Below are 25,337 nucleotides of genomic sequence, written 5' to 3' on the forward strand. Positions count from 1 at the left end.
ATGTGTCTCTTTATCAGGCAAGTCACCACAATATGGAATGACGCAGTATCATCATACTATCCTATGGTCTCAAAGAAATGAAAGAAATAATCACAAAAGGCCATATTTACAAGTAAAAGACTTTAAACGAAATAGCTTAGCTTTTGGGGGGAAAATACATTAATTAGAAAAGCAAAAAATTTACAAACTTCTTTTCTGTTGTTGGTTTGTTCTCTTCCATTTTTAAAAAGGGAGGTGTGTTAGTGTTTTTGCCATGGCTCAATAGTTTTCACTTTTTTGTTCAAGTCAAGTCACGTTTTGATGAGTCCTTCAAGAAAGTCCTTCTCAACCATTTCCTCAATGTTCTGTCTGGCCCGGCACCAGAAGACTTTCTGGCTCTCCAGCTTGCCATCCTTGCCAGGGAATGGGCTGTCTCTGGGAGTGGGGCTGTGATATGGTCCTGAGCGGCTGTTACCTTTACTGCTGAAGACCTGACTGAGAAGGTTGAAGAAAGGGAGGAGCTGCTCCATGCTGCGGATCACGTAAAGGGTGAGCAGGAGCTGTCCAGGCTCCCAGGACAGAGTGCGTGTGGAGCAGTCTTCCTCTGGATTTTTCTAGAGATAATAGAGGTATTACCATGAGAGTTAATGAACACTTTAGGCTTAAAGCATTAGTAAATCTACTGAATAATCTATAGGCCCTATGCTTATAATGTGGAATGAATAATAAGGCTCCTATAGAACAGAATTTTTATAGATTTCCATCGTTAAATGTAGGTCAAATGGTTTATGGTAGTATTACCTTGGCCCTTTTTCTAAGCAGCTTGGCCAGTCTGACAACATAGGGCTTGAACTCTCTCTGATGGGTCCCCTGCCTGCGGACCTCCAGACCAGAGTCATCCGAGGCTTCCGGAATGAAAGCCCAGCGATACCTGTGGTGTAATTATGTCTTTCACATTAAATATGCTCAATATTTGGAATAAATTTTATCCATGAAGAAAAATAGGGAGTGCTGGAACAGTCTAAACTAAGGTTTTTTAAAAAACACAGTCTTGAGAATCTACTTGACTGAATCTAACTGACTGAACAGCACTCATGAGCTTAGTGTAAACAAAAGAAACAGCTATTCCATTATCTTTCAACAAGAAACATTGATGCCTTGTACTAAAATACATTTCAGACATTCAGTGTGCAAAAACGTATAAGGACACCCACATCTGGAACTGAGGCAGACTCTCAGAGGGCAGAGCGAGAGCCAGGTCCAGCAGCTTGCAGGCAGACAGGTAGAGGTTAAGCCAGCGCTGGCTGTTGTAGGAGGTAGAGAAGCCGTTGCCCCCTGAGTATGTTGTCTCAAGCCCTACAACAGAGGGACCTGAGATCCTGGTGAATCCAGAAACCACATCAGAGTTCAACAAACAGAATCACCCATAATGCTTAAACTGAGCGAGATTCTACTTCTCAAACAAAAACAAAAAGATAAAACAGCTAAAATATCAAGGATTGCAACAGATTTAAATAATGAGTACCTGGTGATGTCCTCATCTGCAGTGAGTTCCTGTTCCATGAGTAAGAAAACCTGAACCTGAAGGAAGAAGCGAACAAGCCTATTGAACTGTGCTAAAGGAATGAGACAAAAAAAATCCACCAAATAAGATTGTCCTCAGGAACTTTTGTTATTTCAGAATCAGAGCTTACAGCTTGCTTATGATTCAGAGCTTACAGCTTGCTTATGATTATATGTAATATGTAAATGTGCAAGGTGTGTCATATCCTCACTAGCTCAGTGATCATAGTGGGCCAGAGTGAGGTCAGGTGCTGAGGGGACATGCGCAGTAGCAGCACTCTGAAGAAGAGGAAGACCTGAGCATGGAGGATGGGCACTTGAGGGAGTCGTAAGCTCTCCACAAGACGCTCTGAAATCACATCAACATATTATTTACAGCTTATTTTTATGCTTTGACAGGGTAATAGTGCAACTGTAGGGTCTTCCAACACATCAAAACTCGATCATTTAGAAATTAATAAAATCCATCGATTGATCTTGAACAGGGGAGTCCAGTCCTGCTCCTCGAGGTCCATTACCCTGCAGAGTTTAGGTCCAATCCAAAATACACAAACCTGAACCAAGGTCTTCAGGATTACTATGCCTATATCCAAAACTGCTGCCTATACACTTATAGTGCAGTAATTATGGGGTCAGCCATTTGTAATAGTGTCTAAAACCATAGTGGACATTAACAAATGCACTTATTCAATCCCTATTGCACTGCAATAATAAGTGTACAACCAATGTGCACTCAACCTTCGCTTGAGAATACCTATACACTATGAGTGTCATGCTAAACGAATTCCTGTATCTCATCAAATGATGCTGTAGCACTTCTAGTGAACAAAGTGCTCATAGTGTCTAGGGATACAGCCCTAGAATTTCACAGGCAAGTCTGTATGACATCAGCCAAGGCCCTTGGTTTTGATGGTGTGGAAAGAACCAAGTTAGTTTGAAGTCAAGTAAAAAAAAAAATAGCATATTAGTTTTCCCGAAAGCACATATCACACCATCCCCATTGAAATCAATGGATGTGTGTACCTTGGATATCTGGCAAGTATTTCTGGTACTGGTCCACCTCGCTGCTGTAGATGGTGAATGCCAGTCGTTTGAGTAGCATGGCTCTCTGCTCAAGCTCTGCATCTCGATTGGTAAAAAGACTCAAAGAGCTGCTCTGAGCCACGGCAACTCGGGCTGCACATATACAAAATGTTAGCAAGTAATACAATGCTCAAAAAAATATCAGCTAGATGATGGTGATAAAGCAATAAGATGGGCGCAGCTGGATAGCCCATTTAGTAGAAAGGGAAGACTCACTCATCAGGTCTCTGAAAGTGGTTTTGTCATGAGTCATCAGGTGGTCTATGATTGCCCTCCAGCTGAAAGAGAGAGATGTGGTTAACGGTCACATTGCCCTGTGAGTGGCAACAAAATCACTGCGACAAGAAAGGACGTGTTGTGCTGTACAGTACTCACTGGCTTACACAAGAGGAGTCCATTTGGAAAAACGTATGATCCATAAACAGGTCGAAGGCTTCTTTTTTCCAAGCTCTCCGGGTGTACTGATAACCACTGAGGCCGCTCAACAGCTGGATACATGCACGATAACTGGGGGCATTGTGAGCACTGGTGGAAAAGAGGACAGAGCAACAAGATCTTGATCCCTATAATATATCTGAATTACAAAACCCAAGATACTATAGCAGCTTCAGAAACTTTGTGTCCAATTAACTGTCACTTCCTCATCCTGTGTCTTCAAGTTTGGATTTTGAAGACTTAATACCTATGGTTGCGCAGGTAGGGCACAATATAATGCATGAGGTTGACCAGCAGAGGAATCACTCTCTCCTTCTCATCACTGTAGAAGACCATATCTAATAGATGAGCCAAGACCTGCAAAGACACCCATGCATACATGAGCATATTAATGCAAACCACAGAAAGCCAAATTAACACAACAAAGCAAGAATACAAGACAAGCAGGGCAAGGCAGGGCTCATCCTCTGGTGACCTGTGAATGTTCCTGGTGTGCTTGATACCAGTGCAACATCCAGTTTCCCTACAAATGTTATCTGCTGCACCGACTGTGGTAGATTTGGCTTTATTTTGTATTTAAAAAAGGAAATAAGCGTGGATTTAACATTCTTTGTTTACCTCAGCCAACAATGTGAGGGCGTGAACGCTGTACACAGATGGAGTGAAGCTGGAGGCCTCCATTACTGTGACCATTAGATCTGAAATGCACATAGTGTTAGTGAGAGACTCGCCACACACTCACGCGGATGTGCATGCAATCATGAGTCAACGTAAATGGGATATGCCTTGCGTAAACGCTGATACAGTCACTGACCTTCTACGTCGGCCTCCAGACTGGCCCCGTCCACCATGATCTGAGGGGAGGGTTTGACCTCTAGGTTTCGCCTCAACCATGTAGTCTGTTCTAAGGATGAGCCTGCAATCGTGGCAATGGCCTCTACGATCTTATGGGTCACATCCTGTGGTTTTATAATTTCATGTGAAAAGAAAAAAAACTTTGTGTAACAGCTGGTACCAAGTCAAATCATGTAAACCATATAAAAAACATAGTACTTTTAATTGAAGTAAGTGTGGGGAGTGAGTGAAATGTCACCTGTAGCTCTCGCTGGTCCTTCTTGCTCTCCAGAGTGGGATTCTTTAGAATAAACTCATTTAATACACTAAAGAAAATATTCTAATTAATTTCTAATACTTACTGTAATTGTATATGTGTCTATTTAAGGTTTCTTTTCTTAACATCAGCAGCACATGCTATTTTTATGGCAAACTTAGTGTATACATTTATAAACAAAAATACAATAACTAAGAAGAAGCTTCAATAAATAAAGAAAATTATAAACAATAATTTAATCATATTTTCTAACAACAATGTAACAGATATAGCAATTATATAAGTTCTCTAGAAATTTCACAGGAAAAATATTTTTAAAGGTGTCGATTAATGAGGTTTACAAATAAAATATTGCTTAATGTTATTTTAAAAGGAGATTCTAATAAAATATGGTTTATAGTTAATGAAGTCTTAAAAATAAAAATAATATGCTGGTAATTTGTGATCTTTCAATAAATATATGTGTAAGCCTAAAGTGACCAAATCAGCATCTTGTATACGTGTCTATTTTCAAAATGAAACCACTGCATAAACTTTACATTTATAACAGGGTTTCCTTTATATAATTTGTTATTAGACACATTCATTCTCTTTCATTTGCCACCATTTGTAAGTAAAACCACTAAATGAATGTACTTTCAAAGTTAAAGTATGGCTGTGCTAGTGAGAAAGCACTTACCCTAGAATAAGGAACTGCCCTGGAGCAGGCAGACTGAGCTGGACAGAGTCCTTTAGCAATGCCAAGAGTGATGGCCAGCTATCAACCAGACTAGACACTGGAATTCTAAAGCAGACAAGGAAAGAGCAGTGAAACTGAGAGTAATTTAAACAATACATTTGGCAAATACTGATATTAGTTCACTTGCCTCTGCACATAGGCATAGAAAAACTGAAGCATGCAGACCTCCAGGGAAAGATGCTTCTGTAAAATAAAGAAAGGCATAGTGAGTCTTAAAGCCACCTTTAAAACCTACAGCAGTAACAGACAGTGACTGGAGAGTAATTACTAGAGTAGTCAGTGTATTTGTTACTATACCTTCTCTTTGGCGATGGCTGGGGGCTGCTTTAGGACTTCCTTCACTGTCTGTATCACCGTCTCAGTTCGCATGGCACTTACTGAACGAATAAGTTCCACAAGGAGAAGCTGTTCCTCACAAGCTATGGGAATTACCTAAAACACAGGTACACAGATTAAATATGTTTGTTTTGTAGTGTCAAGAACAAGGTACAAAACCAACCACTGACTTCTGGTGTAGCTCATACCTTGTTCCTTGATGACGTTTTAGCCTGCTTCCTTTCATTCCACACATAGGCAATAGCGGCCATGAAGTGAGCCCCATGATTCATTGAGATTGGACCCAGCAGCTCTAGAATTTGCTGCCTGAGATTCTGTGAACAACCCAAGAAAACAATTCTAGTTAGCACAGCACATGGACTACAAGTAACATTAAAGCACAGTCATCACATGTCTCAAGACACAAGTCCAGTCTTCTTGTGGTACCTTTGTGGATCCTAGGTTGATATTGGAGGTGGAGCTGGCAGAAGCTGCAGCTGGCCTGTCAGAACTGTCAGCCAGATAGAGAACGCTCCACAGCAAGGTAACAGAGGACATAATGGTGTGTAAGATGGAAAGAATCCCTGCACGGGCCTCCGCAAGGTGCTTCTGATCTACATTTGCCTGCAGCTGAGGAATGCATGCACATAAAGATTAAGAAAAACTCTAATTCAAAGCCCACCCCTAAACAGTAAGAACTCATTAATAAAATTATGCACTCATTATTATAAATGCAAACATTACATATATATACACATTTAAGAGCCATGAAAGACAAAGATGGCTAGCTAGCTCCCTCACCTGGTGGTATTGTGATGTTGGGTCTAGCAGGCAATAATGGATTATGGCTGTCATTCCTTCTAGTACAGTCAAAATCAGGTCAGGAGGGATACACAGTGCCATCCACTGGGGCCTAAAAATAGACACAGTGTACACACAAACACACACTGGATTTCTCAGTCTTCATAAACAAAGTATTACTTCAAAAGTGCACAGTATTTCATTTATTGTGCTCCCTAAAGTGCCTTTTAAAGCCTGCCATAACGTTGTTAGGGCAATAACTGAGGAACTGATGGTGAACAGTGTCCTCTTGTGGATGTAAATATACTACTACATGACTTTAAGCCAAAATAACCAATTAGTTTGTGATTATACTCTGTACTAACAGTTTAAAGATTGAAATGATAACATGATTTGCCATATGAATCTTTTTCTCTGCTACATAAGTGAAGTGGACGAGTACCTGGTGTCCGTGAGGCCTGTCTCATAGCGGTATTGCTGGATAAGGTTGTCGAGGTTTTTGCACAGTTGAACCGTAACAGATGCAACTACTCGCCGAAGGACTTTTCCCATGTATGGCAGAGTGGCTGTTATAAGGCCAATCCACTGTGGGTGCATCTTGCAAGCATGATGCTGATGCAGGGCTTGGATCACAGCACACAGAAACATGCCCTGAGCTGTGATGGGTTGCCCATGAAGGTATTGCAGGGAAGTCATAGGTTGTTGCAGGTTGACATGCTCTACCTCACCTCCAATCAGCTCAAACCCAGCCCCGGGGCCATTAGGTCCTCCACTAGACCCAGTTGACCCTGGACCTCCCTCACCACCCTCTTCCACTGGGATCATCACATGGTGCTCCAACACCACCACGCTCTGAAGCAGGCGCAGGAGTTGTGACTGTATGGCACTGCAGTTGTCCAACTGGTCCTCTGACAGATTAATGACACTGTCTTCTGAAAGGCCCTCCTCAACCGCAGCCACGTTAGTGCCACGGACACGGTGTTCATGCCACTTCTGTACACTAAAGATGGTTGAAAGCAAGCAGTGTAGCACTACCTTCTGCACCTTGCATTTGGACAGTACGTCACAAATAAAGCTTGCAAAGCCCTTGGCTGAGCCACCAGTGACTTTGACGAGCTCACTGAAGAGCAAAGTCAACACCTCCACACTGGTCAGTTGCATGGCGTGGTTGCCTGTGAGGTCCTGTGATGTGGCAGCCACACGGGCTGAGTAATAGCTGCGCAGAAAATAGAGGCAAAGGGAGATGATAATCTCCAGGAACATGGCACTTCGGAAGGAGTGGGAGTGCGAGTCCTGCGGGATGGGGCAGTAGAAGTCTTTGCCCATGACAGAGACACGATGGCGTGCTAGTAGGTTCTGCAGAAGAGAGAGCTGCGGCGTGTATGTGTTGTTTATGCTGGTGGTGGAGATGGCGCTCACAAATCCTGCTGGTGAAGCACGTAGCATGGCTGCAATGGCAGAGAGCGCATGTAGAGTCCGAGAGGAGTCATAAATCTGAGGGTACAGCAGCACATGCTGGTATAGTGGATGGATGTTAAAACGAGGAGGTGACCCTGAGGTGCGAGATCCTCCCGCCCCACTAGCAGCCCCACCACTGGGTGAGCCTATGTCACTCTCAATCTCTGACACCTCCCCTTCCCCACAGCTGTACCAGTTTTCCAGGTCAAGACTGTCACCAAAGAAGATGCTGGTTGGCCGACTCTTCTCGGCCTGGTTGGTCTTGCGTCTCTCATCATCTTTCCTCTTGACCTTTTTGTTTTTGGGCTTGGCTCCTGGGGATTTATCAACCAGACGCTCCATAATCTTGCCCTTTAGGCTGAGCTGGATGCTGCTATGGCTTCGTTTGCGGTGGGGGTCATCAACCTGGAGACTCTGCTCGGTGGCAGCACTGCCACCATCATCGGGCAGCATAATGATCGAAGGAGAGGAGCTATGGCGGGCAATGCCTTCCTGATGTTCTTCTTCCCCTGAAGCATCGATTGAAGCCACAGCCAGAAACTCCAAGGTACCCCCTGCAACCAGTTCTGGAAGCGTTCTAGATTGGGTGTTTAAGAACGGTGCAAAAGTGATGCATGGGCCATTGGGCATATCGGTGGACAAGTTGGAACTGTCAGAGTCTGTCTGAGGCCAGCCATCAGGAGATGGTGTCTCAGAGGACTCTTTCTCCACCATTTGCACCACCCTGTCCACTACCTCAAAAAGCACAGCAGACACTGCCTTGTGCAAGGACTCTTCTTCTAATGAAACAGACTGACAAAGTACAGGATCAGATATATTAATAGTGCTACCACCTCCTTCGAGGTCATCAAAGCTGCCATTGTCTACAGTGGATGACTGAGAACCACTCGAATCTGAGCTCTCGGGCTCCCCCTGCTGATCAGGAGGTTGATATTCGCCACAGAGCTGCAGATTCTCACTGCTGAGGCTCAAGAAAGAAAGACTGTCACTCAAAGGGTTAACTGTGAGACTAAAGGGTTCCATATCATCCAATGGGAGGCATCTGCTGCATGACTGGACACCCCTGTGGCCATCCCCTGATATCTGGTTATAATCTGCAGAGGAGACAATTGCATGTTTGTTAGCATTACCTTGGTTTGGTTAAAAAAAATGGAGATGCTAAATCTTTTTCAATTGCTAGAAAAACCCTCTTACTTTCAGTACAGCCCATATCACTCATGTAGATAGGTTCAGAGGATTCTTGTTCCGGTGGGTTGGGAAAGACCTGGGTCCAGTGACGTTGTGCTTGAACCCTTTGTATGGATACACGGTGGCTTTTAGGGTGTAGCAGCAAAAGCAGTAGAGGTTCAAGAACACGAGCTATGTCATGTCTCTGCAAAACCTGGTTCAGCCAGGCCCTGCCAACAGCACTTGCAGAGCCATCCCAATAACTGAGGCTATCTAACATAATATACAGAGACCTACAAGAGAAAGAGAACTGTAAGGCAACCGAACAATTGTTTTTGCATATTTAGACTTTTTGTACCATAGAAGTGCTGTTACCTATCAAAGGTCCGATTAAAAGGTGAGGACTTGGTGATATTTAAGTCTCTGGTTAGGTGCCAAAGAACTGAGAATTTTACATGAGCCTCCAGACGTATCTTCTAAAATAAAATTTTGTAAAGATGTAAAAAACAAACCTTAGCATGTATAGTTGTGTAACTCTATGCCAATTGTTAGTGGGGTGTGCATGTATGTATGGGTTACATGTATGACTGACCCTGTCGCGATGCATGAGCTGCTGGCTAATGACATCTTCACAAATGCTGGGTGATGGAGCAAAATTGTGAAGCTGGTAAAAGAGCTCCACACTGCGCTTGTGGTGCTGGGGGGTCTCCTCTCCTAACTGATCCCATAAGATAAGGCCTACACTCTACAGGAAAGAAGTGAGAAAGTGATCAAGATAGAAGGAGAGACTAGAAAAAAATGCAATCGAGTAAGGAAATAATGCACACCTTGAAGAAATTGGTTTTCTCTGCAATGTATTTCAAGATACCCGGTGTGAGTGGCGGTCGAATCACCACTGCAACACGCCCCTGGCTCGAACTCATTGGCTGGCCCGTGTCTGGACTTGCCACACGCTCTGCTGTCACCATAGCTACAGACTGTGTAAGTCCGACAAGGTCCATTACAAGTGAGATAGCCACCGCTTGAATACTGAAATCAGCATCTGAACAGCATGCATCCATCAAGGTCTGAAGCCACAACGCTGGCTGAACACTCTCACCTGTCGGGCAAGCATTGGCACAAAACTAAATTGCTACAAAAAAGAATTTTGAGTGTGAAACAAACCCTGTATTTATATAAATTATACTCATTAGCTGCCCCAGAATCCCTTTGCATGTGATAAAGGTATAATCCATGAGAAAAAACATAGATTGTGCAATTATGCATGTAAGAAATATATACTAAACTGATAACCAACACTTTTTTTATTTTTTCAGGGTGGCAGTCAAGCAAAACAATGTCCTGGTCACACTTGGGGAAAGAGTTAAAGTTAAGAAATGGCATCAGAAGGTCATTTTTTACCTGCCTGCTCCTCTTTAGTGGGTGATGACTTCAGGTTCCCCTCAGCAATGTAGACTGGAAAACTAGAGCACTCCAGGAAGAGCTGGCAGGCAGCAGTGAATGCATCCAGACACTCCATCTGCTCAGAAGACATCTGCTCCTCAAACCCACTTGTGCGTCTTTTATCAGCCACCAAAATTAGAGTGTCCATTTCTGCACTGCAGCTCTTCCCTGCCTCTGTCTGACCACCTGGGGTAATGTAAAGCCTCACAAGGCAAGAAAGGAACTGCTGGAAATGCTCAAGGCAGCACTGCATCACTGGCTTGTCCTGGAACTTGATGTGGGCTGAATTACTAAACCCAGATTTGGGTTGAATAGGTACATCTTTAGGGCTGGATGCATCATCTTCAGGATGTTGCATGTTATCAGGTTGCTCCCCACGTTCTGCCTGGTACTGGATGAAGTCAGTGAATCCACTTTCTGACAACCGGCTGCTTGAAGCATTCTCACCATCATTAAATACATCAGTGCTCCCAGAGATTTCAAGGGTGACTGGTAGAGTCTGAGAAAGATCGGTAATGAAAAAGATTATATCCATTACTCTCCAGCAAGACACCACAGTGCAAAACCTAAAAAGTTTCACAGTCAAGGTAGTTTCATTAATTCAAATGAAATATACTGGATTAATTTCTGTACATTTAGGTTGTGGAACTTTTATTTAGATTTCAGACAACAGTATCTTCCACTGTTAGCAAAGTAAAAGTAAAAACTGTTTACAAAAGGAAAAACATTTGTTGGCCTTTTTTATGTTTTTAGCAGAGAGGACTGTAGAGAATGACTGGACAGTGTGGGGTGGAGAGTTGGGAACAGACTATGAGATGGTACTCAAACTCAGGTCACCAAAGGTGCAATTACACTGTATGTCAGTGTGCTAACCACTAGGCTATCAGCGCAGAAGAAACCTAAAAATAATTATTTTAACCCTTTAAAGTATTGCATTACATCTCAGACAGGTTTTTTTTTTCTTTTCTTTTTTTTTCAATCAGGCATCCCACCAACTAGTTGATTTTAAAAATATGCAGTTTTGCAAATTCCTATTTGCATTGTGTTGAATATATTATATTATTATATACTTTTAGAGACAGGCCATTTTCTTTTCCCAGAGCACATCTCCTGCAGTCCTACACTTTTATATGAAGCCCTTCCCATCACACTGTGGGGTGGCTATAAAACGTTCATACATCAACAACTAAGTGGTTCCACTCACAGAACTGTGTAGCAGCACAGAGCCAGACTCAGGTGGCAGACCGTGAGCTGCATAAGCCCCAGAGGAAAAGGCGAGAGCTTGAGAGGTTGAAGGCCATTTTCACCTGAGTGGAAATGACTGACTCTTGGGCCTCAGAGGTTAGACTTGGCTCCCACTAGAGAGGGGATCTCAGCTGTGCATGAACGTCTCATCCCTATTCCCTTGCTGGCACCATCCAGGGAGTCTGGCATAATTTTGATAAAGCTTCACTTAAGATAGAGACACATAGTTCTAGTAAGGTAGCAAACAGGTCCTGCCACACACACACCGTAACAAACTTATGTCATGAGGGAGGACCATCCCATCTATAAGACCCAAAGCAGGGAGTCTGTGGAAGACACACACCATCAGGCAACAGGATGGTTGTTTCCAGGCCAGTGGTTTCATAGCAAACACGCCATATTGGCTTGTCTTGAACAGTCTAATGCTGTAGAGACCGTTATCAAAGACTTTAAAACAATTAAGCTACTGTTTAATCAAAACTACATATTCCTTGTGAGGAAAGCCTAAACCAATTGTACATGAAGCACAGTACAGTGATGAGAGTGAAAGTTTTATGTTTCAGTCTAGCATCATATTCTGTCTGTGCACTGGTGCCAATGTATTTCCGTAGTTGGGTTTGAATAAAAGCTTCTCAAAGCGACTAAAATTCAAGTTGGATTCTATTACTTTCTTTTGATTTATTTTATCAGCTACTGAGGGAAGAGTAAATAAGTCAACATTTACATATATTCAAACAATACTAATAACTCTGAATATTCATTAATAATAAAATGGTCTCTGAAACCCAGCAATTATCACAATAAATGTTTATAGAAATTACAGAAATAAAATAGTTATGACCGTAGCAACCCTGATAATTACTGAATACAGATTTTTTTTTCCCCATATCATTTTCAATATAGCCCTCCAAAAAAAAAATAGGAACTATTTTAGCGCTGTGCATAACTAGAAATTTGCATGTATTTTCCAGGTTTGTCCCCAGTTTTTCCATGACTATGTAATCCCTGCATATATTATGCTTTATCTTAAGTTTATAATTTACAGCTAAAGATGTAATTTATATAGAAAGTCGGAAAATCGGCTTGGAGTATGTATTCACTGAACATGTTTTAATAATTTGATTGTCTACTCTCACCCTTTTCTCATCTTTGTCTCTAGCAGAAGAGGTAGTTGTGACAGAAGATGGACCAGAGGGCAGTGCAAGGGGTGACACCAGAGGGGGCTGGACTTTGCTGAGGATCTTCGAGCAAAGGCGCAGGCAGTGGGAGAGCTCTCTGAGGCCCAAGGACTGCAGGTGTGTAGTAAAAGCAGAAACCATCCGAAGCAGCAACTGAGGTAGGTGCTCTGTCTGGATCTCAATGTACGTCTCCTAGACAGACAAAAAGACAGGAGTGAGGTTCAGTTCTTCGTTAATATTAAGGCAGCTGAAGGCCGATTCCTGCATTAAGTCAGTACTACACATTACGAGTGATGGTTAACAAAAGTGCAACAGCAAACAAGAACAAATTAGACTTAATGTGTGGAATAAAAAGGAATAACAAGCGTTTTAATTGGTGAGCACATGCAAGTTTATGGTTCTACCTTCCGCAACATCCATAGATATACATGAGCAATTCTTTTGAGGTAATCATATATCATAACATTTGACATATAACTTAATATAAAAGCATCTTAATTTTTATATCACTCCGCTTATCTGTTTTTATGGCATTTCAGATCAGAGTATGTGAGGGGTGTGAACCTAAAGTGGCATTTATTTTTGTCAAGAGTGTTTTTAAAGTAAGATGAAGAGATTACAGGCACTTTAATATGGATGTTTCTGTGAAGGTAGCCAAACAATTAGAGTGAAGTGAAGGTGACGAGGCAAGTAAGAGCAGTACTGTACCTGGCAGATAACCCTCATGCTTCTAGTAGGCTTCGAGGGAAGAAAAAGAGAGCAGAGGTTTTCAGACAGACAGAAGCGAGCAGAGCAGAGGGCAGAAAACACACTTCAGAAAGACTGATTGGTTCATTCACAACCAGTGTTAGAGAAACTAAGATCAAGATGATCTCTCAAACTTTCACAAGGACATTAACACACACATAAAAATGTGTACACATGTAAAAAATGTAGAGGCTATGACAATCCAAGTGTCACTAAAATGTTTAGTTTAGTTCCCTATAACTAACATAAAGAAACATGAAAATAAATTAGACCATCTAAATCTCAGCATGTTTACATGAATTACTGTTTCTAGCTATCAAAAAGTCACTTTTTTAGATAGAAAATGGATAATGGTAAATAATAAAGCAGTAATCTAAACATTTCAATTCCTAACTTTTTAAGTCCAAAGTTTACCAACCAAAGATACAATGTCCAACAAGAAATCCACCAGCTCACAGAACTCAACCAATGAGCGTGCTGACATCTCAGAGCTCATAGTCTTTCCAGGGTTATGTCTGCCCTGAGTCCACCTACAAAAAGAGAAAGAAGTTAAGTAAAAATGGAACAAAAATATATTATATTTTTCCCCCAATATCCCACACACACCTGCAGCACTCCTCAAACCAGCTTGCTATATAGTCCCACATGTAGTAGGGCTCAAAGGAGTTAAACAAAAGGTTGGCAGTTTTAATGAGCTCTGCCGTTTTCTTGTTCTCTCTGAGTTTGCTGAAAAACAACAACACAAAATAAATTTACAATTTGAAAATATTGCAATACAACTGTATAATGTAAAACTATTAGTGAGATAAAAGCAGTGCAGACCTGCTAAGCTGAGTTTGGTCTTTGCTGTAAGCGTTTTGGTTCTGAAGCTCCAACTCAGCGTGGCACTGAGTGTGCAGGGTGCGAAACACTTCAATCAGAACATCCTCTAAGATTGCTGGGCCTAAATAAAGTAGACAAAAATGCATCAAGTCAATTGCAAGCACTCTCGGGTTACTACATCATGTATTAGGTTACTACATCATGTAGTAATGGCTACATCATGAATTGGGTTACTACATCATGTAGTAATGGCTGTACCCAGCTCAGGCTTGTCGAGAAGGCTGATGAGAATGCGAAACGGCTTTAAGTCGTGCATCAGGATGCTCTCCTCCTCCCCTCCTCTAGCCTTCCCCTGCAAGATCCCCACCATGGCCTACATACACACGACAGACAAATTTAGGCATGCACTGACAATATAATCCTGGTCAGTAACGATAATAAATGATAATGTACAGTGTGAAAAACAAATATTTGCTAAAGATTCATTTTTAACAGTGTTAGAAAGTAAACAGAGTTCTTGAAGTTGAAATGAAATGGAAGTAGCTATATACACACATAAATGAAATATATACATGGATGAATCATTCACAATCTACAGTGGTGGCCAAATCTATTATAACACTAGTATTTTTACCAGATATTTCTATCAGTTATTTCTATTTTTTGCTGTATTTTTGTGTTTCATAAGGAAATACCAGTTTACATTTCCAACATTTATTTTTCCATCAATTATAATAATCCAGTGAGATTTTTTTTGCACAAGGAGTCCGACAACAAACTGAGACAGACTTACTCCTGAAGAACTATTGCAACGTCAACAAGATGCTTCAAAAAACCTTCCTGCAAAGCTACAGTACTGTTAAAAGTTTTAGGCACTTACAAATGCATTAAAATTAGGATGTTGTCAAAAATAATGTCATAAATAGATTTTCTCTATCAATTAACTTCTATTAACTTAATTAAATCAACATTTGGAGAGACCATCATTTGCGTTTAAAACAGTTTTTACCCTAGATGCAAGTGCGCATAGTTTTTCAGATAGCTTTGCAGGTAGGTTTCTTGAAGTGTTATGTAGACATTGAATAGTTCTTCTGGATTTAGTCTGTCTCAGTTGGTTCATGTTATTCCAGACAGACTGAATGATGATGAGATCAGATCTCTGTGTGGAGCACTGGCTGCTGTCAGACTCATCATGCAAAACAAAAATCTCACTGGATTATTACATTTAATGGCAAAATTAATCTTTAGAAATGTAAACTGATATTTCCTGCTGACACTACAGCAAAAGCTAGAAATAACTGACTTAAAGGTTGATTGTAGAAAATTGTTAGCCTGAATGCAATGTAAGTCGCTTTGGATAAAAGCGTCTGCTAAATGCATAAATTTAATTTAATTTAATTTAGTTTTAAAGGGTTAGTTCATCCAAAAATGAAAATTCTGTCATTAATTACTCACCCTCATGTCATTCCAAACCCGTAAGACCTGCTTCATCTTCAGAACACAAATTAAGTTATTTTTTATCAAATCTGAGAGCTCTCTGGCCTCCGTAGACAGCAATGCAACTGCAACGGTCCAGAAACGTAGCAAGGACATTGGAAAAATAGTCCACGTGACATCAGTGGTTCAACTGTAATTTTTGCCATTTTGGAGAGTAACCCAGAAAGTAATGAACATAACACATGAACTAGAACACGCACACGGTGTCTACTGAACGTAAACAACACTATTTACGTTGATTCTTTTCTAGGGTACTCTCCTTCATGGCGGAAGACATAAACTTAGGGAGAAGAACTGGTGAATAAATTATGGTTTTATTGTTTTCTCGTAGCTTCGTAAAATTACGGTTGAACCACTGATGTCACATGGACAATTTTACAGATGTCCGTGCTATGTTTCTAGACCTGGGAATATTGTAGTTATTACTGTTTATGGGAGGGTCAGAGAGCTCTCCGATTTTATCTTAATTTGTGTTCCGAAGTTGAACGAAGATGTTATGGGTATGGAACAACATGAGGGTGAGTAATTAATGACAGAATTTTCATTTCTGGGTGAACTGACCCTTTAAAACAATTTCTAGCTGGTGAAAATACTAGTGTTCTAAAATTTTTGCAACAACTGTATAACAAGATCCATAATTTGCATTTAGAAAATTTAGCAAGTCTAAATGTAACAAAAGTACCAAATATAGATTCCTCTGCAGTACCCTTGAGAAAAAAAAGTTATCTCCATTATACTGTAAATGCCTGAGCAAGTGTGTGCGTTTCAGCTCTTTAGGGATCTCACACTTGGTCTAACGCATGGCTGCACAGACAGAGGAACAGACGGTCCCTGCAATAACCTACTTCCCAAACAAGTGAGATCCAACAAGTGGCCCAAACCAGATGGCATGCAATCAAACAATTCCCCCTCCAATAAAAGAAGAGAGGAAAATGCCAAAAACAAAACTCCCCCTGCTGAAGCCTTAAACTCAACCCCAGGGGGAGCAGGACAGTTTAAACGCATGGCACTGAACAACTCTGTCTGTGCCTGCACTGGGACCAGTGTCTCACTGCAAGCTTAACCATGCATGTAGGCCACATGGAAAGAAGTTAAGACTCACAGAGTGGCTTATTGACAAAATGTGTGCATGCACCTGTGTGCCACTGTAGACATAACAAAAACGGTTTGATCTTACAACAAAAGGAAACTCAAACTTTTGAAGCTTCTTCAATGCTTTTGATTTCTCTGTGTCTAGAAAATTATTTGTTTAGAGTACTGTGAACACAAGGGATTTCTGAAGTCCCATTGATGCTCAGAGCCCAAAACAACAAAAAGAGCAACATCAATCCTTCTTAATTAAAGACAAAAAAACTGAATCCCACCCCTAATGCTACATTAAAAAAATGGGTGAAACTCTCACTAGCTGGGTTTCCATCACCCTGCTTTTATGTGCATTTCGAAGAATCACATCAGAATCGAATGATAGAAATGCTGAATTTCGAAAGAAAGAAAAATCCTTAATTCTGAAAAAAGTTTTTACACTCTCTTGAGGTGGCTTGTGCGAAAAAGGGTTAATGCGAATAATGGAAGATGGAAATTCATTTTGCGAATAAATTCCTCCAAGCACATCAAAAAATCATGTGACTTTGCACTATGGGATGGCAAATCCTGACTTATCAGCAAACCGATCTTGTTCTACAGCATCTGAAATGTTGTTAAATGGTCATTTGTAAATGCCTGAGAGAAGTCTTTCATCAAAGTATTTCTGTATAGCATTAATTGCCTCCCAGAACTATTAAATGACCGTGTTCCCCAAACAGCAGCATCCACCTCCGAAAGCAATAACCAACATTCAATGTTTCATCTGCTTGTTCTTAGGTGCAAGTAATTTATTATATTCAGTAGCTTCTCCTAATTTTCTTAGTGATTTATAGTGCCAGTTTATCAGGAAGTGATGATTTTGTTCTCTTTGACTCGTTGGAAATTATTCAAATTTTGCACATAAGTTAAATTCGCAACTTTGGATGGAAACCCGGATACTGTTTGTACTTTAAACTCTGCTTTGAACTTCTAGGTTTTTGCCTTACCTGAACAAGCATGTCCTTGGAGTAAGTGTTAAAGTAGTGTGTGACGTACTCTTCTGGATTACTGAGTCGGGTGCTGCGAGGGCCTGCTTGCAAACCATTGTTATCGAAGCCTGAGAACACCACCAAGCACACAATTTTCACACTGACAAGAGTACAAAGACTTAAAATATTTTCATAATTTTTGTTGACTAACAGAGATAAAAAGACGTGTTTATAAAAATATGGTAACAGGCTATTTGTAGACATATACACTTACCGCAATATTCATCCATAGCATATTGACAGCAAGTAAGAGACAAAATAAGGTCAGCCAAAAAAAATTTCAGCAAATCATTCAGCAAAGTTTTCAAAAGAAAAGGGTTTGTTTTAGTGCTAAAGGACATTTACAATCAAAAGTTTGGGGTCAGTAAGATAATTATTAAAGAAATTAATATTTTACTTAGCAAGGATGCATTAAATTGATACAATATTAAAACATTTACGCCATAACAAAAAATTTATATTTAAATTTATATTTATATTTATAATGCCATATCATTAAAAGCTGGGACAAAAATAAAAAGAGTGAAGTGTCAATATCTCACCCAGCAGCCAAGCATACAGCCTACGGTTCAGAGACATGTCTCTTCTTAGAACAACATGAAGTGCTGCAGACAGAATTCTGATCATGTCTGGACGCATAGCCTGAAATGAACCACACAGTTACAGTCAGAGGCGGACTGGGACAGTAAATCAGGCCGGGAATTTGACCCCACCTCTGTTGCTGCAGTCACCACCACCCAATTCATGTGTCCACCAGACTGCTAAACTCTTTGGCTCTTTCAGTTGTTTGAATTGGGTTATTGGCTTAAAAAATAAATCAAAATCTTTAGACTGTGGACGGGCAAAATAATCAAATGAAGTATCAAGGCATTCACTGTCTCTATCATCTTTCCCTTAATCTCCCTCTCTCTCACTCTGCACATCAAGTTTCTCTGCAATATGAAATAAGCACTTTCAATAATCTATATTAATTATGCAGCCATCAATTGTACAGTATGTCCCAATGATTACAGTCCTACTACTGATGACCTTATAAATCATAAAAGCACATATTTTTAAGAGTATATCCAGCATGTTTAGTTTTGCTAATAGCTTAAACAATACCTGAAGGTTCCTGCTCTGACTCAAAAGCTGAACTGTCCACCCTCTCTTGTTCAAAGCAGGAGCACTAGCAGCACTAGTGTCACTGTTACTTCCTTTCATCACCTACAAAATAAATAAGCATTGTACACTTGGCTACATACTGTAGGCTAGAAATGGAAAATCAATTTCTGGTCAATTTTGGCACTAAAAAATACTGTATCCCCATATGTAAAACAGTGTGCTAGTTTTCCTTTAAGATGCTCTTTTAAAACATCTATCATTATATACATTTGTTATATATATATATATATATATATATATATATATATATATATATATATATATATATTTTTTTTTTAGATTTTATCTATTGTAAGTCGCTTTGAATGAAAGCATCCGTCTGCCAAATGATTGTAATGTAAATATTAGGGTGGAACAGTTCAACTTTTTCACAGTTCGGTTTGTTTCACGGTTTTAGAGTCACAGTTTCGGTACCGTTGTATGTGCTATGTTTATGGAAAAACGATACTTTAAAAAAATATATATATTATCATATTATTAAGAATATTTTAACTACAAGCAACAACACAAATAAATACAATAGAGTAAAGATACAAATAAAATAAACTGACTTTCAGGATGTTTTTAGGTAGGTCTTGCATTAGTTTTTAGGTACAGAAATTAAATAAATGTAATCAAATGTAAAACAGCATTGCATTTTGGACTATGAATTAAAGATTATTCTTTTTTAAAGTTAAAGAAGCTTTTTAATCAAGAGCAGTGAGTGATTTCTTTGTTGTTGCTGTTCGATTAATATATAGATTGTCACTTGAAAAGAATGCACTGATACAGTGTTCGTATTAGTATTGAACAAGAGTGAATGATTTGTCCAGGTTTTATTTTTTTATTTAATTTATTATTTTTTTTTCGCTGTTGTAATGTCTGGGAATCCAGAATGCGCTTCCATCAGTAGAAACATATATTAGCTGAACCGTGTTTGTTTTACGTGTTATTTATAGGAAACCATATTACAGCTTTGTTAGATTTAAGTTGAACAGCGGTCCCAGCGCATGCCGAACCATGTGTGGTGAACTGAATGGTTCGGTTTTTTCAGTGAACCGTCCCATCCCTAGTAAATATATATGTAATTCTGACCGACCTGCTCCCTTACTGGCGAACATGGCTGGGATTTTGCAGCAATTTGCTGCGTCTGTGGTCAGGGCTTTTCTCCTTTTTATACGTTCCCCCTCTGCTCCTCCTTTGCATTTACGTCTCCATTTTTTGCGTGATTTTCTAAGATAAAGCCTGCCTCTGGATATAGCCAATTAGGCAGTGCTTAGCTGATGTTTGGTCATGTGGTGGTTTCATTTTCACACCGCGATCACCTGATTCGTAGATTCATAAGACCATCAATTAATTCGCAGTTGCATACCAGCCTATTGCACGTCAGCCTGATCGACTGCACAGCGGCAGCCGGCTGGCCAGAATGACCGTCAGGCCACCGGGAAATGTCCCGGTGCTCCCGATAGCCAGTTACCTGACTCATGTGGAAGGGAAAGCAGAACAGGATAAGATCCAGGGTGCTCCTCTGCACTAGCACACTAGAATCCTGTACAGATGTGCTGACTGCTTCCACCTGATAAAAACAATGATATAAAAGTGAAATAAAAACAACTCATTGGTAGCCATTTAAACAATTTCTATATTTTGAATCTTTCATTATTAAGGGCTGTTTTGCTTGCATTGTGTCTATTGATCAGTGTACCATTAGTTCTATGTCACTGCCAATGATGTACAGCTGGTCCTCCATGGATAGTTTTCTGTTAAGGTGCAGTAAGACGAAGGACACTCCAGGCAAGCGCACAGCAGGGCTGGTTAGGATGCTGCCCCAGAGGGCACTGTAGAAGGCCGGCTGCTCCACAGCTGCTGCTACCTTTTCTAGCAGGTTATTGGTCCTTTGGACAACAGATGAAATAAGATTAAGATTAGAGATGCACAATATATCAGAAAACATATCAGTTGCGAGCTGATACTGAAAATAGTTTTTGCTCATCTCTATTCGTTGATTTAGGATATATTTTCACTAAAATTAGATATTTCACTGCACATGCTCATTTGCCTTATTAATACATTAAAATTTCCTTCATTTAACATTTATTTTATTTATTTATTAAGTATATTTTAGAGTATTAGAATATAAACTACTGTTCAAAGGTTTGAGGTCAGTAAGATTTTGTTTTTTGAAAGAAATTGTTTTATTCAGCAATGATGCATTTAATTTATCCTAAGTGAAAATAAACACTTAGAAGAAAAAATAAATCTGTTCCTTTGAACTTCTATTCATCAAAGAATCCTGGATAAAAAAACAATTCATCATGGTTTCCAAAAAAATATTACACAGCACAAATGTTTTAACATGGATAATAATAAGAAATGTTAAATGGGAACCACATCAGAATATTAAAATGATTTCTGACAGATCACATGACACTGACAACTGAAGTAATGGCTGCTGAAAATTCAGTTTTGCCATAAGAATAAATTACATTTTAAAATATTCTAAAACAGAAAAAAGCCATTTTAAATTGCAATAATATTTTACTGCATGAAAAACATTTTTTGTAAATAGCACGGAAGTGTACATATTAAATAAGTATGAAACTAGAACCTTTTATTTTACCTGTCATAATACTCTGAGCCCTCCTCCAGACCAGGCAATACACCGGTCAGAAGTCCCTGCAGGCCTGGTTTAAGAGTCTTTCCCAAGGGCAGGTAGTAGGTCTCATATAACCCAAGTAATACTGGCTTCACAGACATAGCAGCATTGGATAGTAAAGGGAAGAGACCAGAACTGAGGAGGATGAAAAGAAACATATTAGACACTAAAAGTCACTGTAGCAGAAAAATAAATCTTGGACAATCTCTACCTATAAAGGAAAAGATCCTTCGCCAGGCGCTTTGGTCCAATGATTTTGAAGATGATTTCGTAGGTCTCCAGGGCCTTGCGGTGAACCCCACTGGGAAGCGCTGGGTGGAGACATTGAGCCAAACGCTTTCCAATAGTCAATTTCTTAGGCACAACTTGATACTTGCCATTGTTTTGCAAGACCTGTCCACAAATTACAGAAAAATAAGATCAGTAACGCAACGCCACATTTAGAGATGCTTCTAAATGTGATCAAGGGGGTGTGAAAAAGACCTTGTTGAGCTTCCCAAGCGCTGATATCAGATCGGCCCATTCGCTGGAGTACTCAAAGTTTTTAAGGGCCTTATCCACCGCTGCCACATAGTTTCTGTATTTCGAGTCACCGAGGAGTTCCAGCTCCTCTGCATTCATCGTCCTACACAATGGGAATAAAAGCCAATACCAAGGTCACGTACAAACATCACACCTTCAGCGTAAAGAAAGAGAGAAAAAAATGCACAAAGGTTCAAATCAATCAAAAGCAGTGTACTCAATGAGTAATATAGCAGTGTGTAGAACACATGCTTGATAATGAAATAAAAGAGCTCACACCCAGATTCCAGCATCCTCAAGATTGAAAGGATAATTCACCCAAAAATTAACATTGTCATCATTTACTCACGTTTTTTCAAACCTGTATGAGTTTCAAAAGCATTATTTAGAAAAATGTTGGAAACCAATTGACGATAATCCTCGACTTCTATAGTATTATAGAAGTCAGTGGTTACCATCATCTGTTTGGTTACCATCAAAAATATCTTCCTTTTTGCTTAACAGACGAAAAGCATACAGGTTTGGAACAACTTGAGGGTGAGTAAATCATTTTTGGAGTGAGCTATCATTTTAAGCTTCACTGTGTGGAATATTTTTTCACTCAACCAAACACATCGGCCCTTTAGTGTTCAGAAGAGCTCACTGTCACTGGTGGAGACGCTGTGAGAGACTGTTGAATTATTAACAGGTGAGACTCAGTTGCAGGTGAGCCACTTTAAAGCTATAAAGGCCAAAGATTAACAATAAAGCACTGATTAGGAAAAAAAAATCATACTTCCATATTTTACTGCACTGTAATCTCCCATTTTTATTTCCCATGTTATTCTTTAAAAGAAACTACAATATATATGAAACAATGCATTAAATCGACAGTTCATCTTAAAACCATCACTTCCTTGCCCTCATATTTTTCCAAACAATAGGAATAGCAATCTCAGTCATCAATCACTGTCATTTTCTACACTATAAAAATCAATGGTGACTGAGGCTGTCGTTCTGCTTAAATTCTCATTTTGTGTTCTACTGAAGAAAAAGTCATACAGGTTTAGAAACCATGAGGGTTTACAGAATTTCTATTTGAGGACGAACTGTCCCTTTAAGATGCACCATAACAGCCCACAGCTTTTACTATAGCCAAAACCAAAACAAGATCGTAAACATATCAATCTGAAGCCTTTTTAAATCTTCCTTTGAATTTAACTAAATTCAAAAATACAACAAATTGTACATGGCATCTATGCATTTGGCAGGCTGGTTGTCATTTCCCATGATCAGTTGATAAGGAACAAGGGACCATTATGTGATGAGAAGGCCCCTATGATGTCCTACAAAGCGATTTGCCAGTGTAACAGTGATGAATGAGTGGTTCATGGCAAACATATCTCCACTCGGTACGACGTCTCCCACCCACAGAATAACCAACCAAACACGCTCGATTGTCATGAACACACGCGAACTGCTAAGCTACAGTAGGCTCTCTATAGAGTAACGTTAGCGGATTTTCTCCAGTAAGCTGCTGTTGCTTACCGTTGTCCGTCGGACGGTGGCTTTTTGAGAAGGTCTTGGCTGTGAGGGGCTGGCTTTTGTTTGTTAATCTTGTGTGCAGATGGATGTATGAATGGATAGATGGGTGAATGGATAGGTTGTGAACGATGTATGGCCAGATGCGACAGGAAGAAACGCTTCCCCTGATGCCGCTGGCGAGATCACATCTGCTTTTAGTAAAGCCATTTGTTATACAGCAACGTTAATGTTGACATCAGTCTAGGTAGCGTTGAGACTCTGTGGCTGAAACCATTTTTGGTGAAAGTCTTTGACAGGTGAAACGCTTCGTTCTACGCATGCGCCAGCAGTTCCTGGTTAATAAATAAATAAATAAAAATACGACACGCTTTCATAATAAAAGTACCCGTGTTGCGCTGGAGTCAAACTCCGGAAATCGTTTTTTTAACCGTCGATTTTCGATTTATGAGTAAAACAAAATCTTTAGCAAAGACTATAGAATAAAGAGACTTTGTGTTTAATTAACATTACTGAAGGAGTTTTTGCGTTTTGTTCTACAATGTAAATTATACACATTCATGTAGCAAACGTGCATTTTGAATACACGTTGTTTTTAAATGTGGACTACAAACTGAGGCTTTTTGTTGTAATATATACTACTAACGTTACTTTTAGCTAAAAATAATAATAATAACAAAAAAGGTATCTCACAATTCAGGCTGTACTGAGTGGTTTGAATTAAATGTAAATAATTGAAAGATTGTTTCTTTGACGTCTGCGTCTTCGAAATCAGTAATTTAGCTATGCTGCCAGCTGATGGTGCTGTCGAAAACAAAACAGAAACCACTGCATTAGACGTTGCGCACTTTAATTTCCAAAGAGATGTTAAGCTCATTTTATCAAAATATGTTATTTACAAGACGTTTGCTAAAGTAACCACAGCCTAAAACTCGGGGATGAATTGAACTTGTTGAAGGGATTACTTACTTTTGCCCCCAGATTATTTATAATTTTGTATAAAACAACGGAAAAAATATAGTTTCTGGCATTTGTAATTTAAAGTAGTTAAAGTTGATATTGTTTGCCAATGCGACTGCGATGTTCATACACTGTCGCCTGAATTTTGTTTGTAATAAACTTGGCTTCAGACGAGTTAGGTTTTTTTAATCATGCTCTCTATAGCAAACATCACTTCCTACCGTTTCCGGCCAAACACCAACCATTACCGGCATTTCAGTTAGACGTTGTAGTTTTTTCCATCTCTTCTTTTTTGGTCTGACTTTAATCTGTATTTACATATTTCATAAGTCTTCTGCCAGTTTTGTTACATTGTGATCATAATAATGCAGTATAAATGTTTAAGTACCTAAGCATATTCTTATCTTTCCAAAGAACATTTTCAACAATTCTTAAAAATTGTTAATCACATGTCATTGTGATGGACCACTGTTATAAAACATATCCAATGGGTGCTGCGGTCTACGTGATTAGACAGAGCTCTAGTCCAAATAGATAAAGTTTCATGAGGCACATAGTAAATGGTTTCAAAACTCTGGGCCAAAGTCCAATACAGTGTCAAGTTGTTCTATGTGCCCTGCTGCTCGAACTGGCAACAGTGTTTAAGATTATTGGCAAAAACAAATACTTGTACATTAATATTTATACATAATTAAAATAACATATTTGTAACCCTTCAAACTGAAATTAAGACTAACATCCAACCGTTTTAAAATGTTACAACACTTACAGATTACAAACAGCACACACAGAGAGACAGTACTGGGGGGAAGGGAGGGATTTTATTCTTTTTTTGGACAAC

The 25,337-nt window shown here is 39.7% G+C and overlaps 1 protein-coding gene across 1 annotated transcript; it reads right to left on the reverse strand.

Moving 5' to 3' along the window:
* Positions 1-285: 285 nt before the first annotated feature.
* Positions 286-23,721, reverse strand: LOC132158643 (protein dopey-1-like). Its single transcript, XM_059568137.1, has 35 exons — positions 23,543-23,721; positions 20,543-20,732; positions 20,315-20,413; positions 18,237-18,336; positions 17,653-17,762; positions 14,345-14,459; positions 14,087-14,207; positions 13,871-13,990; positions 13,683-13,794; positions 13,226-13,255; positions 12,476-12,709; positions 10,053-10,593; positions 9,479-9,750; positions 9,244-9,396; positions 9,027-9,127; positions 8,679-8,944; positions 6,469-8,578; positions 6,027-6,138; positions 5,673-5,855; positions 5,435-5,560; positions 5,208-5,342; positions 5,038-5,093; positions 4,851-4,955; positions 4,154-4,220; positions 3,875-4,019; positions 3,679-3,758; positions 3,308-3,417; positions 3,001-3,150; positions 2,842-2,903; positions 2,566-2,718; positions 1,755-1,891; positions 1,505-1,560; positions 1,194-1,358; positions 781-910; positions 286-593 (listed from the first exon to the last, which is right to left on the reverse strand). The coding sequence occupies exons 2-35, from the start codon at positions 20,585-20,587 to the stop codon at positions 291-293; spliced, it is 6,804 nt and encodes a 2,267-aa protein (XP_059424120.1). The 5' UTR covers positions 20,588-20,732; positions 23,543-23,721; the 3' UTR covers positions 286-290.
* Positions 23,722-25,337: the final 1,616 nt, after the last annotated feature.

Source organism: Carassius carassius, chromosome 15 (genome assembly GCF_963082965.1).
Source record: "Carassius carassius chromosome 15, fCarCar2.1, whole genome shotgun sequence".
In the NCBI taxonomy this organism is placed as follows: domain Eukaryota; kingdom Metazoa; phylum Chordata; class Actinopteri; order Cypriniformes; family Cyprinidae; genus Carassius; species Carassius carassius.